The 13,697-nt window shown below is 43.4% G+C and overlaps 1 protein-coding gene across 9 annotated transcripts in view; it reads left to right on the top strand.

The window, feature by feature from the left end:
• USP42 (ubiquitin specific peptidase 42) overlaps nucleotides 1-13,697 on the top strand; it is a 75,107-nt gene that overhangs the window by 19,291 nt on the left and 42,119 nt on the right. For 5 of the 9 annotated variants that reach the window (XM_055292293.2, XM_063646117.1, XM_055292292.2 and 2 more), the window contains 2 exons: nucleotides 5,875-6,124; nucleotides 8,324-8,524. In XM_055292293.2, the coding sequence (XP_055148268.1) occupies nucleotides 5,884-6,124; nucleotides 8,324-8,524 (442 nt within the window). In that variant the 5' untranslated portion in view covers nucleotides 5,875-5,883. Of the gene's footprint in view, nucleotides 1-303; nucleotides 705-5,874; nucleotides 6,125-8,323; nucleotides 8,525-9,814; nucleotides 9,939-13,697 lie in introns of those variants that run through there. The other 4 variants (XM_055292294.2, XM_055292302.2, XM_063646120.1 and 1 more) reach the window with 4 other exon arrangements.

The following is a 13,697-nucleotide window of genomic DNA, read 5'->3' as shown; positions in this document are numbered from 1 at the left end:
GGCGGGCGCCGGAGTAGCCGGGCTGCGCGGGGAGGCCGGGCCCCCCTGGTTGCCATGGACATTGCGCTCCCACCCCCACCCGGCCCCAGCCCGCCCCCTCGGCCCGGGGGCCGGGCAGGCAGGCGGGAGGCTCGGGGCGGCCGGGGTGGGCGTGTGCTGGCCGCTGACCGCTGAGCCCGGCGTCCCCGGCCCGCCCGCCGCCCCCCGCGTGGCTGCCACCTCCCGCCCCGGAGTCACCTCAGAGCCCCGGGCCGGCCTCCCCGCCCCCACTGCATCCCTAACAGAGACAAACTTTTCCCACCTTGGGCGCCCCCTCCCCAGGCCTGGCCACCTGGCTGCTCCGCGGAGAGTCCGAGGTGCCCACGCCTGGCGGAGCGGCCACCCCGAAGGGAGAGGAGAAGCCGGGCGGCGCGTCCCCAAAAGCATGTGTGCCTCCCTAGCGTTTTTTAATCTTCGGGGCAGGAAGAGCCAGCTTACCTGGAACGGGGGATCCGTTGCAGATGTTGGAAATGAAAATTGGACGGGACAAGTTTTCCCATCTAGGACTTTAACCCCTCTAACATGCATGCAGTGGAGATGACTTTTGTTAACGACTCTTAGGAGGCCGTGGGGTCACTTGTTTATGGGAAAACATGTTGGTTATGTAAAGTCAATACCCTGACAGCAAAACGGTTGGAGAAACTAGTTAACGCCTCCTTTTCAAGGTAACCACAGAATCCTAGGTTCTCATTTTGGTGGCCTCTCAAAACGTTTCAAAGAGTGGTACATTTTAAACCTAATTCTTTTTACTATGTCACTCATTCAAATTGCCTAGGGGATATGAATGATTAGTTTCACTTATTTGTTTTAAATTAGGGTCAGTTTCACTTTCTTTTCTGTATGTTTGAATTAAGTCTACAGTAAGTATTTGGTTTATAAAGTTTAAGGCCAGTCGTTTGGTTTACTTAAGTATAATTAAGACTAAGGTTTTGTCTTTTTAAAGCGTGTGTGTTTTCTCTTGTAACGGAAATGTTACAAGAACGTGGATTACATTGTTTACGAAGAAGCAGAGTGTAACAGTTTCTCTTTAAACGTGTTGATATTATTACCTCAATGTATGTAGAGTGCCCCAGTGTCTAAATAGTGAAACTCTCCAAATGAGAAAAGAATAATGCATTCTAGCATTTGATAACAAGGGAGACATACCATATAAGAGACTGAGAATTTTAAGGCTTTGAGTAAAAGACTAGTATTTAAAGCAAAGGAAACACTTGTGAAGTCTCATTCCTCCACACAGATCCAACCTCTATTCATGTTCATGTTGTTTTTTTGAGACAAGATCTCCCTCTGCTGCCTAGGCTGGAGTGCAGTGGCGCAATTGTAGCTCACTGTAGCCTCAATCTCCTGAGCTCCAGCAGTCCTCCCACCTCAGCCTCCTAAGTAGGTAGGACTACAGGCACATGCCACCACACCCAGCTAATTTTTTTTTTTTTTTTTCTTAAAGAGACAGGGTCTCACTGTTGCCCAGGCTGGTCTGCAACTCCTGGGCTCAAGCCATCCTCCTGCCTTGGCCTCCCAAAGTGTTGGGATTACAGGCTTGGGCCACCATGCACCACCTGTAGGTGGTGGTTGTTGTTTTTAATGCTCTTGTAACTTTTGTATATCATCAGAAGCTGTTGCTTAAAAGTCCTGATATTTGTAACAGTAATATTTAGAAGCTTTACTGAAAGTGAGGAACATTCAAGCATATGAATCTTAAGTCCTGCATAACATTGTTTAGCTTCAAGAAAGGTTATGTGTGTAGCAGATGGAGTTTAGTTTGATGCCTGATGGTTTTAGGTCAAGACTTCATTGGCTGAATATACAAATGAAGGCGAATGGATAGTTTTGGTTGGTTTTTCCACAATTACAATGCTGTATGGTTAATGATGACTTGAATTGTGCTTTCCTTAAATTTTTTTTCACTTAAGAGGCTTTTGTCCCTTCTAAAAGGTAATTAGAGCAAGTAAAATGGTTTTATTTGGTCATTGTTAGTGATTGTTCTGAAGGTATGTTAATCCCCTGAAAATTAAGGTTTTTGCTGCTGTTTAGTGTCACTGTAAATAAGGCTGGATTAACCTTTTCTTATATTTCTTATAACTCTATTTGGGCTTTCTTCTTCCTTTTCTTTCTTTTCTTTTTTTTTGAGATGGAGTTTCACTCTTGTTGCCCAGGATGGAGGGCAATGGCGCGATCTCGGCTCACCGCAACCTCTGCCTCCTGGGTTCAAGCGATTCTCCTGCCTCAGCCCCCTGAGTAGCTGAGATTACAGGCATGCGCGACCACACCTGGCTAATTTTGTATTTTTAGTAGAGACAGGGTTTCTCCATGTTGGTCAGGCTGGTCTTGAACTCCCAACTTCAGGTGATCTGCCCGCCTCAGCCTCCCAAAGTGCTGGGATTACAGGTGTGAGCACCCACGCCCGGCCTCTTGTTTCTTTTCTTCCTGCATTTTTTTCTTCTGTCCCCACACTATTTCATAATTTCTTTTAAGTATTAGATGAGGAAAAATGTAAACTCTGTTTGGAGGATAAGGCTCAAGCTTTCTTCCTGATTGAGGGTCAGCTACCTTTGATTGATTTAAAATTTCAATTCAGTTTTTTTCTTAGTTCATTGAAATTGACAACCATCTTTTATATTTCTACTTGAGTTCAGAAACTTTAAGATTGCATTTTTTTGGGTGATAATCTTCCCCTAGTTAAAAATTACACCAGCCTGGCCAACATGGTGAAACCTGGCTCCACTAAAAATACAAAAATTAGCCGTGTGTGGTGGCACGCACCCGTAGTCCCAGCTACTCGGGAGGCTGAGGCAGGAGAATCGCTTGAAGCTGGGAGGCAGAGAAGGTTGCAGTGAGCCGTGATGGCGCCACTGCATTCCAGCCTGGGTGACAGAGCTAGACTTTGCCTCAAAACATAACAAAACAAACCAACAAAAAGATTACAAACAACAAAACTGATGCTTTTAAAAAACAAATTTGGCCAGGCTCTGTGGCTCATGCCTGTAATTCCAGCATTTTGGGAGGCAGAGGCAGGAGGATCGTTTGAGGCCAGGAGTTCAAGACCAGCCTGGGCAACATAATGAGGCCCTGTCTCTACAAAAAAGAAAAACCCCAGAAAGTTATTGTGAGCAGCCAGTTTGGAAAGTACATGGGTATTTTATTATCCCTACTTCATAGCATGGGTAGTACTTTTTTGTACTTTTACAGTATCCTTTTCTTTTAAAGACAGAGTCTCGCTCTGTCGCCAGGCTGGAGTGCAGTGGCGTGATCTCAGCTCACTGCAACCTCCGCCTCCCGGGTTCAAGCGATTCTCCTGCCTCAGCCTCCCGAGTAGCTGGGATTACAGACACGCACCACCATGCCCAGCTAATTTTTGTATTTTTAGTAGAGACAGGGTTTCACCATGTTGGTCAGGATGGTCTCAATCTCCTGACCTCGTGATTCACCTGCCTCAGCCTCCCAAAGTGCTGGGATTACAGGCGTGAGCCACTGCGCCCAGCCTCAATATTTTTAAAAACAAATTTTAAAGGCCATTTCTACTCCAGAGTTTCTTAAGGATCAAATGATATACTGTATGTTAATCATTCAGCACAAGCTGGTGCTAAAAGCAAACGCAAGTTGTTTTCTGTTTCCAGACTTTGTTCATTAAGTTGTTCTCCACATGTATGGAAAGCTTTCTCTACACCAGGTCGGAGGATGTGAATAAGAACATGGTAGAGAACAGCAAGTAAAACAGCTGTGGAGTGGATGCCAGCACGCTACCATAGAAATCAGCACAGGGTGCTGTGGGGGCCTTGAGGAGGGGTTTCTAACCCAGTCTTGGGGGGAATGGTGATGTCAAGGAAAGTGTCCCAGAGGAAGTAAATTCTAAACTGAGAAGTGGAAGTGTGAACTGGCTGGAGGTGGAAGGATGGAAAAGAGTCGGAGAGAAGAACAGCATGCGCAGAGCCCAGAGAGAGCAGGGACAAAAAAAAAAAAAAAGACTTCAGCATGGTGGGAACATGACAGAGAGGGCGTTTGGAGAGGTTATTAGGTCAGACAATGCCAAGTCCAGGCATTAAGATGTTGTGCTATGGGCAGTTGGGCCCCTCCTGAAAGGTGTTCTTTCTTCCTTTCCTTTTCTTTCTTTTTTTGAGGCAGAGTCTCGCTCTGTCACTCAGTCTGGAGTGCAGTGGCGTGATCTTGGCTCACTGCAATCTCTGCCTCCCAGGTTCAAGCAATTTTCCCTGCCTCAGCCTCCCAGGTAGCTGGGAATACAGGCGTGCGCCACCATGCCTGGTTAAGTTTTGTATTTTTAGTAGAGATGGGGTTTCCCCATGTTGGCCAGGCTGGTCTGGAACTCCTGGACTCAAGTGATCCACCCACCTTGGCCTCCCAAAGTGCTGGAATCTGGAATTACAGGGGTGTGAGCCACTGCGCCCCGCCCGGCCTTTTTTTTTTTTTTTTTTTTTGAGACTTATTCTTGCTCTGTCACCAAGGCTGGATGTCAGTGGCACGTTCTTGGCTCACTGCAACTTCTGTCTCCCAGGTTCAAGCGATTTTCCTGACTCAGCCTCCCGAGTAGTTGAGATTACAGGCACGTGCCACCACGCCCGGCTAATTTTTGTATTTTTAGTAGAGATGAGGTTTCACCATGTTGGCCAGACTGGTCTCAAACACCTGACCTCAGGTGATTCACCTGGCTCGGCCTCCCAAAATGCTGGGATTTCAGGTGTGCACCACCATGCCTGGCTAATTTTTGTTTTTCATAGAGACAAGGTTTCACCATGTTGGCCAGGCTGGTCTCAAACTGCTGACCTCAAGCGATCTGCCCACGTTGGCCTCCCAAGGTGCTGGAATTATAGGCATGAGCCACCGCGCCCGGCCTCCTGAAAGGTTTTCTACACAGGAGTGGCATGTCTAGATGTGGCCACTGTTGGGCAATTTCAGAAATATCCCTAAAAGCATTCTGTTGACAAGGTGGCATAACCAGAAGGAAGCCTGGCTGGGAACGCTGGACCTGGCTCTCAGTCCCATTTGCTGGCTGGTTGCTTCATTTTATAGGCCCTGGGGATTCTGTCTGAGCTCTCATAGGTTCCTTATGAAAATTAAGTTAATGTATGTCCAGCAGTTGATGCAATGCCCAATACATAGAAAATGCTCAATTAGTGGTAGCCCTAATATTTTAAAATAGGACTCAGAGAGAAAATTATAATCAAGTCCTTTCGTAACAGATATTTGTGTTCGAGTTTGATGTCAGTAATGGCTTACGGGTTTTATTTAAAAAGTCATACATTCCATATAAATGAGCCTCTTCAGAAAAATGGTTTTAAAGGTGAGATCTCTATAATTATAATTTTCAAAACTGTAATGTATTTCACTTGGTGCCATTTGCACTTTTAGCACAAAATTAAGTCTAGATTTTCTCTGTGTAGTTGATGCTTTTCTCTGAGGAATTATACTCAAATTGGAGATTTAGTCAAATGTATTACTGTGTATAATTTTTCTGGTTTTAAGCAGTAGAGAAGGAAAAGATAGGTACTTAGTAAATAAACAGAATTGAAAATTGAAATGCCCAATTATAAACTGAAATGCCAGACTTTTAGGGGGCATGAAATGAAATGAGAAGTTCTTTTAATCAAATACTTCACTGAAGATTTTAAAATAAAGATTGTTGACATTCAGATTATCATGTTGCTAAATGTCCCAAGGAGATTATTACAAAAATGTTAGAAAGTACTATTGTTTTTATATTTGGGTGATGTGTTTGAAAATAACTTTAAAATGGCTGGAATGATTTTCCAAGATCTAATGGTGGGGTAAGGAGATTGCTTTTCTCACCTGATGAAACAAATATATACTTTTCATCTTTTGCAGAGTTGAACAATGACCATAGTTGACAAAGCTTCTGAATCTTCAGACCCATCAGCCTATCAGAATCAGCCTGGCAGCTCTGAGGCAGTCTCACCTGGAGACATGGATGCAGGTTCTGCCAGCTGGGGTGCTGTGTCTTCATTGAATGATGTGTCAAATCACACACTTTCTTTAGGACCAGTACCTGGTGCTGTAGTTTATTCGAGTTCATCTGTACCTGATAAATCAAAACCATCACCACAAAAGGATCAAGGTACTGTTTTTCAAAAGAGAGAATTACTACCAGAAACTCCTGTATAAATGCTGCTGGGGCGTGGTGGTTTCAGAGAGGGGCTTATTTTGCAAGCCATGAGGCCACCTGAGTGGCCAGCAGAGTTGCATTACTTGATAGGCTTTGTTTTCCTGTTACTTGTTCGTGATTGACTGACAACAGGATAGATTGTTTTTAGTTACTAGAATATTATTAGTTCCTTTTTTTTTTTTTTTTTTTTGAGGTGGAGTCTCGCTCGCTCGCCCAGGCTGGAGTGCAGTGGCACAATCTTGACTCACTGCAAGCTCTGCCTCCCGGGTTCACGCCATTTTCCTGCCTCAACCTCCTGAGTAGCTGGGACTACAGGCGCCCGCCACCATGCCTGGCTAATTTTTTGTATTTTTAGTAGAGACAGGGTTTCACTGTGTTAGCCTGAATGATCTCAATCTCCTGACCTCGTGATCCTCCTGCCTTGGCCTCCCAAAGTGCTGGGATTACAGGCGTGAGCCACTGTGCCCGGCCCAATCTCAGCCTTCTGTTAGAGCACTGGGGGACTGCCAAAGCCTTTGAAAAATTAGTCTTGCCATTGATCATTTTCAGCTTTCCTAAATAAGTTGTTTCTTGAGCTTCAGCTTGAGTTCCATTATCATACTTAGTTATTAGTAATCTGTTGATAATCTTCAAAATTTTTAGGTCACAGGTAGTCTACTCACAGATGTGTACAGTGGTGCCTTATAATCTGAGTTCAAAACCTGCTTTCTTAGTGGTAAAACGGGAATGACATCAGTACCAACCATTAGCATTGCAACCATTTGGCCTAGTAAGGGCTCCCTACATGAGATGATAAGGATGACAGTGATGGTGGTACTGAATTAGCATCCATGGCAGATGTTACAAGGAATCAGATTTATCTCATTTTTTCTATTGTGTTATTTATTTTTTAAATGTTCAAAGTGGATATAAAAGAGTAATTATAATGAACTCTTTTGTAGCCATCAACCAACTTTGACATTTATCAACTTATGGCCAGTGATACCAGCACTTACTTACCTCCCCACGACATTATTTCAAATCCAGTACTTCATCTTTCACTTGTATTTTAGTGTATACATCTAAAGAGTTTTTTCTAAAAATAAAAAATGTATTTATATGAAAAAGCCCTTCAGTGTTCATATTTCTCTGGTTGTTGTTTTATATATATAAAATACATATGCATAAAATACGTGTGTGTGTGTGTATATATATATGTGTACATATGTATATATATAGATGTATTTTTTTTTTTTGAGACGGAGTCTCGCTCTGTCGCCCAGGCTAGAGTGCAGTGGCGCTGTCACAGCTCACTGCAAGCTCCGCCTCCCGGGTTCACGCCATTCTCCTGCCTTAGCCTCCCTAGTAGCTATGACTACAGGTGCCCGCCACCACGCCCGGCTAATTTTTTGTATTTTTAGTAGGGACAGAGTTTCACCGTGTTAGCCAGGATGGCTCGATCTCCTGACCTCATAATCCGCCCGCCTCGGCCTCCCAAAGTGCTGGGATTACAGGTGTGAGCCACTGTGCCCGGCCCTATATATATTTATTTATTTTTTTTTTTTTTTTGAGATGGAGTCTCGCTCTGTCGCCCAGGATGGAGTGCAGTGGCGCAGTCTCGGCTCACTGCAAGCTCTGCCTCCCGGGTTCATGCCATTCTCCTGCCTCAGCCTCTCCGAGTAGCTGGGACTACAGGCGCCCGCCACCACGCCCGGCTAATTTTTTGTATTTTTAGTAGAGACGGGGTTTCACCGTGGTCTCGATCTCCTGACCTCGTGGTCCGCCCGCCTCGGCCTCCCAAAGTGCTGGGATTACAAGTGTGAGCCACCGCGCCCGGCCTATATATATATATATTTTTAAGCAGTTGTTCAGAGCAGCATCCAAATGAAGTCTACACTTTGCAGTTGGTAGATATTTCTGTCAAGTTTCTTTTAATCTGTAACCCTCTCCCCTTTCTGTCCTTATAGTTCATTTATTGGAGAAACCAGATCATTGAAAATTTCTCATGTTCTGGTTTCTGTCTTTTAAATGTCCCTCTTCCCCCTGTATTTCAGGTAGGCTGGTCATGAGATTTCGGATCTTGAAACGATTGAGGTTTGACCAGGTGTTACTATTTATTTAGCTTCAGTATGCAAAGCTTGGTTTCTGACTCTTTCTTGTTTATTTTTCTAGCCCTAGGTGATGGCATCGCTCCTCCACAGAAAGTTCTTTTCCCATCTGAGAAGATTTGTCTTAAGTGGCAACAAACTCATAGAGTTGGAGCTGGGCTCCAGAATTTGGGCAATACCTGTTTTGCCAATGCAGCACTGCAGTGTTTAACCTACACACCACCTCTCGCCAATTACATGCTATCACATGAACACTCCAAAACATGTAAGTGTTCTGTGTTGTGTTTGTAGTATTGTAGTATGCTAACCTACTTTCATTTTTTCCTCTGAAATGAAAGTGAAGAATTAAGCCAAGAGTGCTATGATTACTAAGAAGTTGGTTTATTCTTTTAGAAACCAAGCAGGAGGACTCAGGATTGATATTCAGGTTGCATAAAAGACATTTTGCACCTAATTAGACCTGTGAAGGTATTTAAAAAGAAACATTTTATCAGCTTTTGGCATTTCTGAATTCCTTGTTGGTTTTCTACACTTACTAAAAAAAAAAGTGACAGAAATATCTGACATTAGCTGGGCTAACACCTGTAATCCCAGCACTTTGAGAGACTGAGGAGAAAGGATCACTCGAGCCCAAGAGTTGGAGACCAACCTGGACAACATAGTGAGACCCCATCTCTACTAAAAATAAAAATAAAAATTAGTCTAGCATGGCAGCACACACCTCTAGTCCCAGCTACCCAGGAGGGTGAGGCAGGAAGGTCACCTGAGTCTGGAAGGTTGAGACTGCAGTGAGCTGTGATGGCACTGCTGTACTTCAGCCTAGGCAACAGAAAGAGACCCTGTCTCAAAAAAAAAAAAAAAAGTCTGATGCCAGCAACTTGGGACAGGGGGGGTTAAGAAATCCCGCCTCTCCTGGCATTTATACCATGTTGGAAGGCTTGACTCATTTACATGCTTATAAGCCTTAGAGGAGAAGGACTCTCTTGCCACTGCCCCCAACCTCCTGGAATTCAGACTAGACTTTCCCTTTAGCATTCGAGAACCTCATCTTCAACCTACATGTCAGGAAATCAGTTAAAGCTTATTAAAATGTCTTTAATTAGATGGAAGCCAACTCAGTGGTTGACTATCAACTTTCAGAATTTAGAACATCCGTTTTTGAGGTTTTAGCGTTCTCCATATGCTGTAAATATCCTTTATTCTTTATAAATGCAGTCTCCCTGTTCTTTGATCTAAATTAATGGCTCAGATTCATGTGTGTATGTTCTGGTGCTATTAGTTACTAGGATTAAAAAAAAAAATCCTTGGTTTCTTTTTGAATAGTTCTTTACTTAATGGAGAATTTAAATTGGTTCTTTTAAAACTGATTTCTTTTTTCCCTCCAAAGAGCCAAGTAATGCTTGTAAAGAATTTGGAAAGTACGAAAAACTTAAAGAAACCAAAGAAAAATCACCTAGAATCTCACCACCTACCTAGAGGTGTTTGTTATGCCAGAATTAACGCTCTGTTTGTCCTCATTTTCTCCCTTTCTAAGTCCATAATTCATTCCCCACAGACAGCTTTCCTATCACTTTTGTGCTTAATGAAAGTAGGGTGTGGATGAAAACCCAGCACTAGCACCTGGACAGCAAGAGAGAGGACCAAGACAAAATTCAGAAGCTCCCGGTGTCCAGAATTAGGTGCCTACCTTTTATGCTACTGGTAGTTTTTGTGCTTGCTTCCTCCCTCCCTCCCTTCCTCGCTCTCTTTCTCTCTCTGTTTTCCCAGCTTTATTGAAGTATTATTGATATATACCAGATTACACATATTTAAAATACATAATTTGATGCATTTTGACATTTGTATACACCCGTGGAACTAGCATCAAGATTAAGATAATGAACATGTTCATCATCCTCAAAAGTTCCCCGATGCCCCTTTGAAATCACCCTTTCCATCCTTTCCCCACCCTCTTGCCCAGCAACCACTGATCTGCTTTCCATCACTATAGATGAATTAGTTTAGATTTTCTAGAATGTTGCTTATGTGGAATTGTACAGTATATATTCTCATATTATCTTGCTTCCTTCACTCAGCATAATTCCTTCAACATTATTCCATTTGTGCCATGTAGCATCACTTCATCGTATTATTGAGTAGGATTCCATTTTATGGCTAGATCACAATTTGTTTCTCCATTTGTCTATTGATGGGCATCTGGGTCATTTTTCACTTTGTGCCGTTACAAATTAAGCTGCTGTGAACATTAGCAAACAAGCCTTTGTTAGGACATGTTTTCATTTCTCTTAGATAAATATCTAGGAGTAAAATGGCTTGGTCCTGGGGTGGGTGTGTACTTTAACATTTTAAGAGACTTCCAAACTTTCCAAAAGGGATTGCAGTGTTGTATAGTCCCACCACTGGTGAATGAAGCTTCCATTTGCCCCACATCCTTCCCAATACTTGGTGTGGTCAGTCTTCTTCAGTTTTAGCCATCTCCATAGGTGTGTAGTGTGGTAGTATTTTGTTGTGGTTTTAATTTGTACTTTCATGATGAATAATGCTGAACCTCTTTTCTTTTTTGTTTTGTTTTTGTTTTTGAACATCTTTTCATGTGGTTATTTGCCATCTGTATATTTCCTTTGCTAAAATGCCTGTTGAAATATTTTGCCCATTTGAAAACTGGTAGTTTTCTTATTGTTGAGCTTAGAGAGTTCTTTATATATTCTTGATGTAAGTCTTTTATTATGTAGGCTGGGATTTGTCTTTTGATTCTTTTCAGTGTCTTTTAAAGAGTGCGTTTTTTGTTTTGGGAAATTTCATTTCATTTTTTTTTCTTTTTATTCGTTGTGCTGTAGGTGTTTTAAGAAATCTTGGCTGGGTATGTGGCTCATGCCTGTAGTCCCAGCACTTTGGGAGGCTGAGGCAGGTAGATCACTTGAGCCCAGGATTTCAAGACTAGCCTGGGCAACATAGGGAGAACTCATCTCTATATAAAAAAAATTAAAAATTAGGCCAGGTGTGGTGGTTCATGTGTTTTGGGAGGCTGAGGCGGGTGGCTCACTTGAGTTCAGTAGTTTGAGACCAGTTTGGGCAACATGGTGAAACCCTGTCTCCATAAAAAATACAAAAATTAGCTGGGCTTGGCAGTGTGCGCCTATAGTCCCAGCTACTTGGGAGACTGAGGTGGGAGGATCACATGAGCCCAGGAGGTTGAGGCTGCAGTGAGCCATGATTGTGCCACTTTATTCGTCTGGGTGACAGTAAGACCATGTCTCAAGGAGAAAAGAAAAGACAAGAAAAAAAAGTCTTTGCCTACCTACAGGTCACAAATATTTTTCCTATACTTTCTTTTAGAAGTCTTAAAGTTTTAGCTTTTGTTTTTGGGTCAGTGGTCCATTTTGAGTTAATTTTTGCTTGTGATGTGAAGATGGAGCAAGTTTGTTTTTTTGCATATGGATGTTCAGTTCTGGCACCATTTGTTGGAAACATAATCCTTTTGCCACTAAATTGTCTTTGCACCTTTATCAAAAATCAGGTGATTGAATCACTTTAGACAGAAGAAAGAAAATCTAAGCCATATAAATACAATCTATTTATGGACTCTATTATGTTGTGCTGATCACTTGTTTATCTTGACACCGTAACACAATGTCTTGATTACTATATATTTTAAAGTTTTGTGGCCATCTGAGTGGCTCATGTCTATAATCCCAGTGTTTTGGGAGGCTGAGGCAGGAGGACTGTTTGAACCCAGGAGTTTGAGACCAGCCTGGGCAACATGTCAAGACCCTGTCTCTACAAAAAAAAATTAGCTGTATCTGGGAACTCATGCCTATAGTCCTAGTTACTTGGGAGGCTGAGGCAGGAGGATTGCTTGAGCCTAGGAGTTTGAGGCTGCCATGAGCTATGATTGCACCACTGTATTACAGCCTGAGTGATAGAGTGAGATGCTGTCTCAAAAAAAGTTTTGGAACCAGGTAAGTCCTCCACCTTTGTTCTTTCTCTGAGTTATTCTGTAGCCTGGGCAACATTGTGAGACCTCGTCTTTACAAAAAATAAAAAAAATTCACTGTGTGTGGTGGCAAGCGCTAGTCCTGGCTACTTGGGAGACTGAGGTGAGAGGCTCGCTTCAGCTTGGGAGGTGGTGACTGCAGTGAGCCATGATTGTGCAGGTACACTGTCGCCTGGGCGACAGTGAGATCTTGTGTCAACCAAAATAAAAAAGTTGTTCTGGCTCTTCATGGTTGCTTGGCCATTTGTATTTTCAAATGAATTTTAGAATCACTTTGTGAATTTCTACAAATAATCTTCCTGGTATTTTGATTGGGACTGTGCTGAATCTTTAAATCAATTTGATGTGAATCGACATCTAAACAGTATTATTTTCTGACTCACAAGCAAGGTATACCTATTTATTTAGGCCTTGTTTTTCTGTTGTTGTTGTTTTGTTTTGTTTTTGAGACAGTCTTGCCCTGTTGCCCAGGCTGGAGTACAGTGGTGCACAGTCACAGCTCACTGCAGCCTTGACCTCCTTGGCTCAAGGGATCCCCTTGCCTCAGCTTCGTGAATAGCCAGGACTACAGGCATGTGCTACAACACCTAGCTAATTTTTTTATTTTTTTGTAGAGACGGTCTCACCATGTTGCCCAGGCTGGTCTTGAACTCCTATGCTCAAGCAGTTCTCTTGCCTCAGCTTTTTTTTGTTTTCGTTTTTGTTTTTTGAGACGGAGTCTCATTCTGCCACTCAGGCTGGAGTGCAGTGGCGTGATCTCGGCTCACTGCAACCTACGCCTGCCGGGTTCATGCCATTCTTTTGCCTCAGCCTCCTGAGTGGTTGGGACTACAGGTGCCCGCCACCACGCTGGCTAATTTTTTTGTATTTTTAGTAGAGACGGGGTTTCATCGTGTTAGCCTGGATGGTCTTGATATCCTGACCTCGTGATCTGCCCGCCTCGGCCTCTCAGAGTGCTGGGATTACAGGTGTGAGCCACTGTGCCCGGCCCTTTTTTTTTTTTTTTGAGACAGAGTCTCGCTCTGTCACTCAAGCTGGAGTGCAGTGCCACTATCTCCACTCACTGTAACCTCCACCTCTTGGGTTTAAGTGATTCTCCTGCCTCAGCCTCGCAGGTAGCTGGGATTATAGGCATGCACCATCACACCTAGCTAATTTTTGTATTTTTATAGAGATGGGGTTTCACAATATTGGCCAGGCTGGTCTCAAACTCCTGACCTCAAGTGATCTGCCCGACTTGGCCTCCCAAAGTGCTGGGATTACAGGCATGAGACACCGTGCCCAGCCTCTTGCCTCAGCCTTTCAAAGTGTTGGGATTTCAGGCATGAGCCACTATGCCTGGCCTAGGCCATCTTTAGTTTCTTGTTGCCCAGGCTGGGGTGCAATGGCACAATCTCAGCTCACTGCAACCTCTGCCTTCTTGGTTCGAGCAATTCTTCTGCTT

Source organism: Symphalangus syndactylus, chromosome 9, assembly GCF_028878055.3.
Source record: "Symphalangus syndactylus isolate Jambi chromosome 9, NHGRI_mSymSyn1-v2.1_pri, whole genome shotgun sequence".
Taxonomy (NCBI): domain Eukaryota; kingdom Metazoa; phylum Chordata; class Mammalia; order Primates; family Hylobatidae; genus Symphalangus; species Symphalangus syndactylus.
This window is presented reverse-complemented; position numbering and strand designations above follow the sequence as displayed.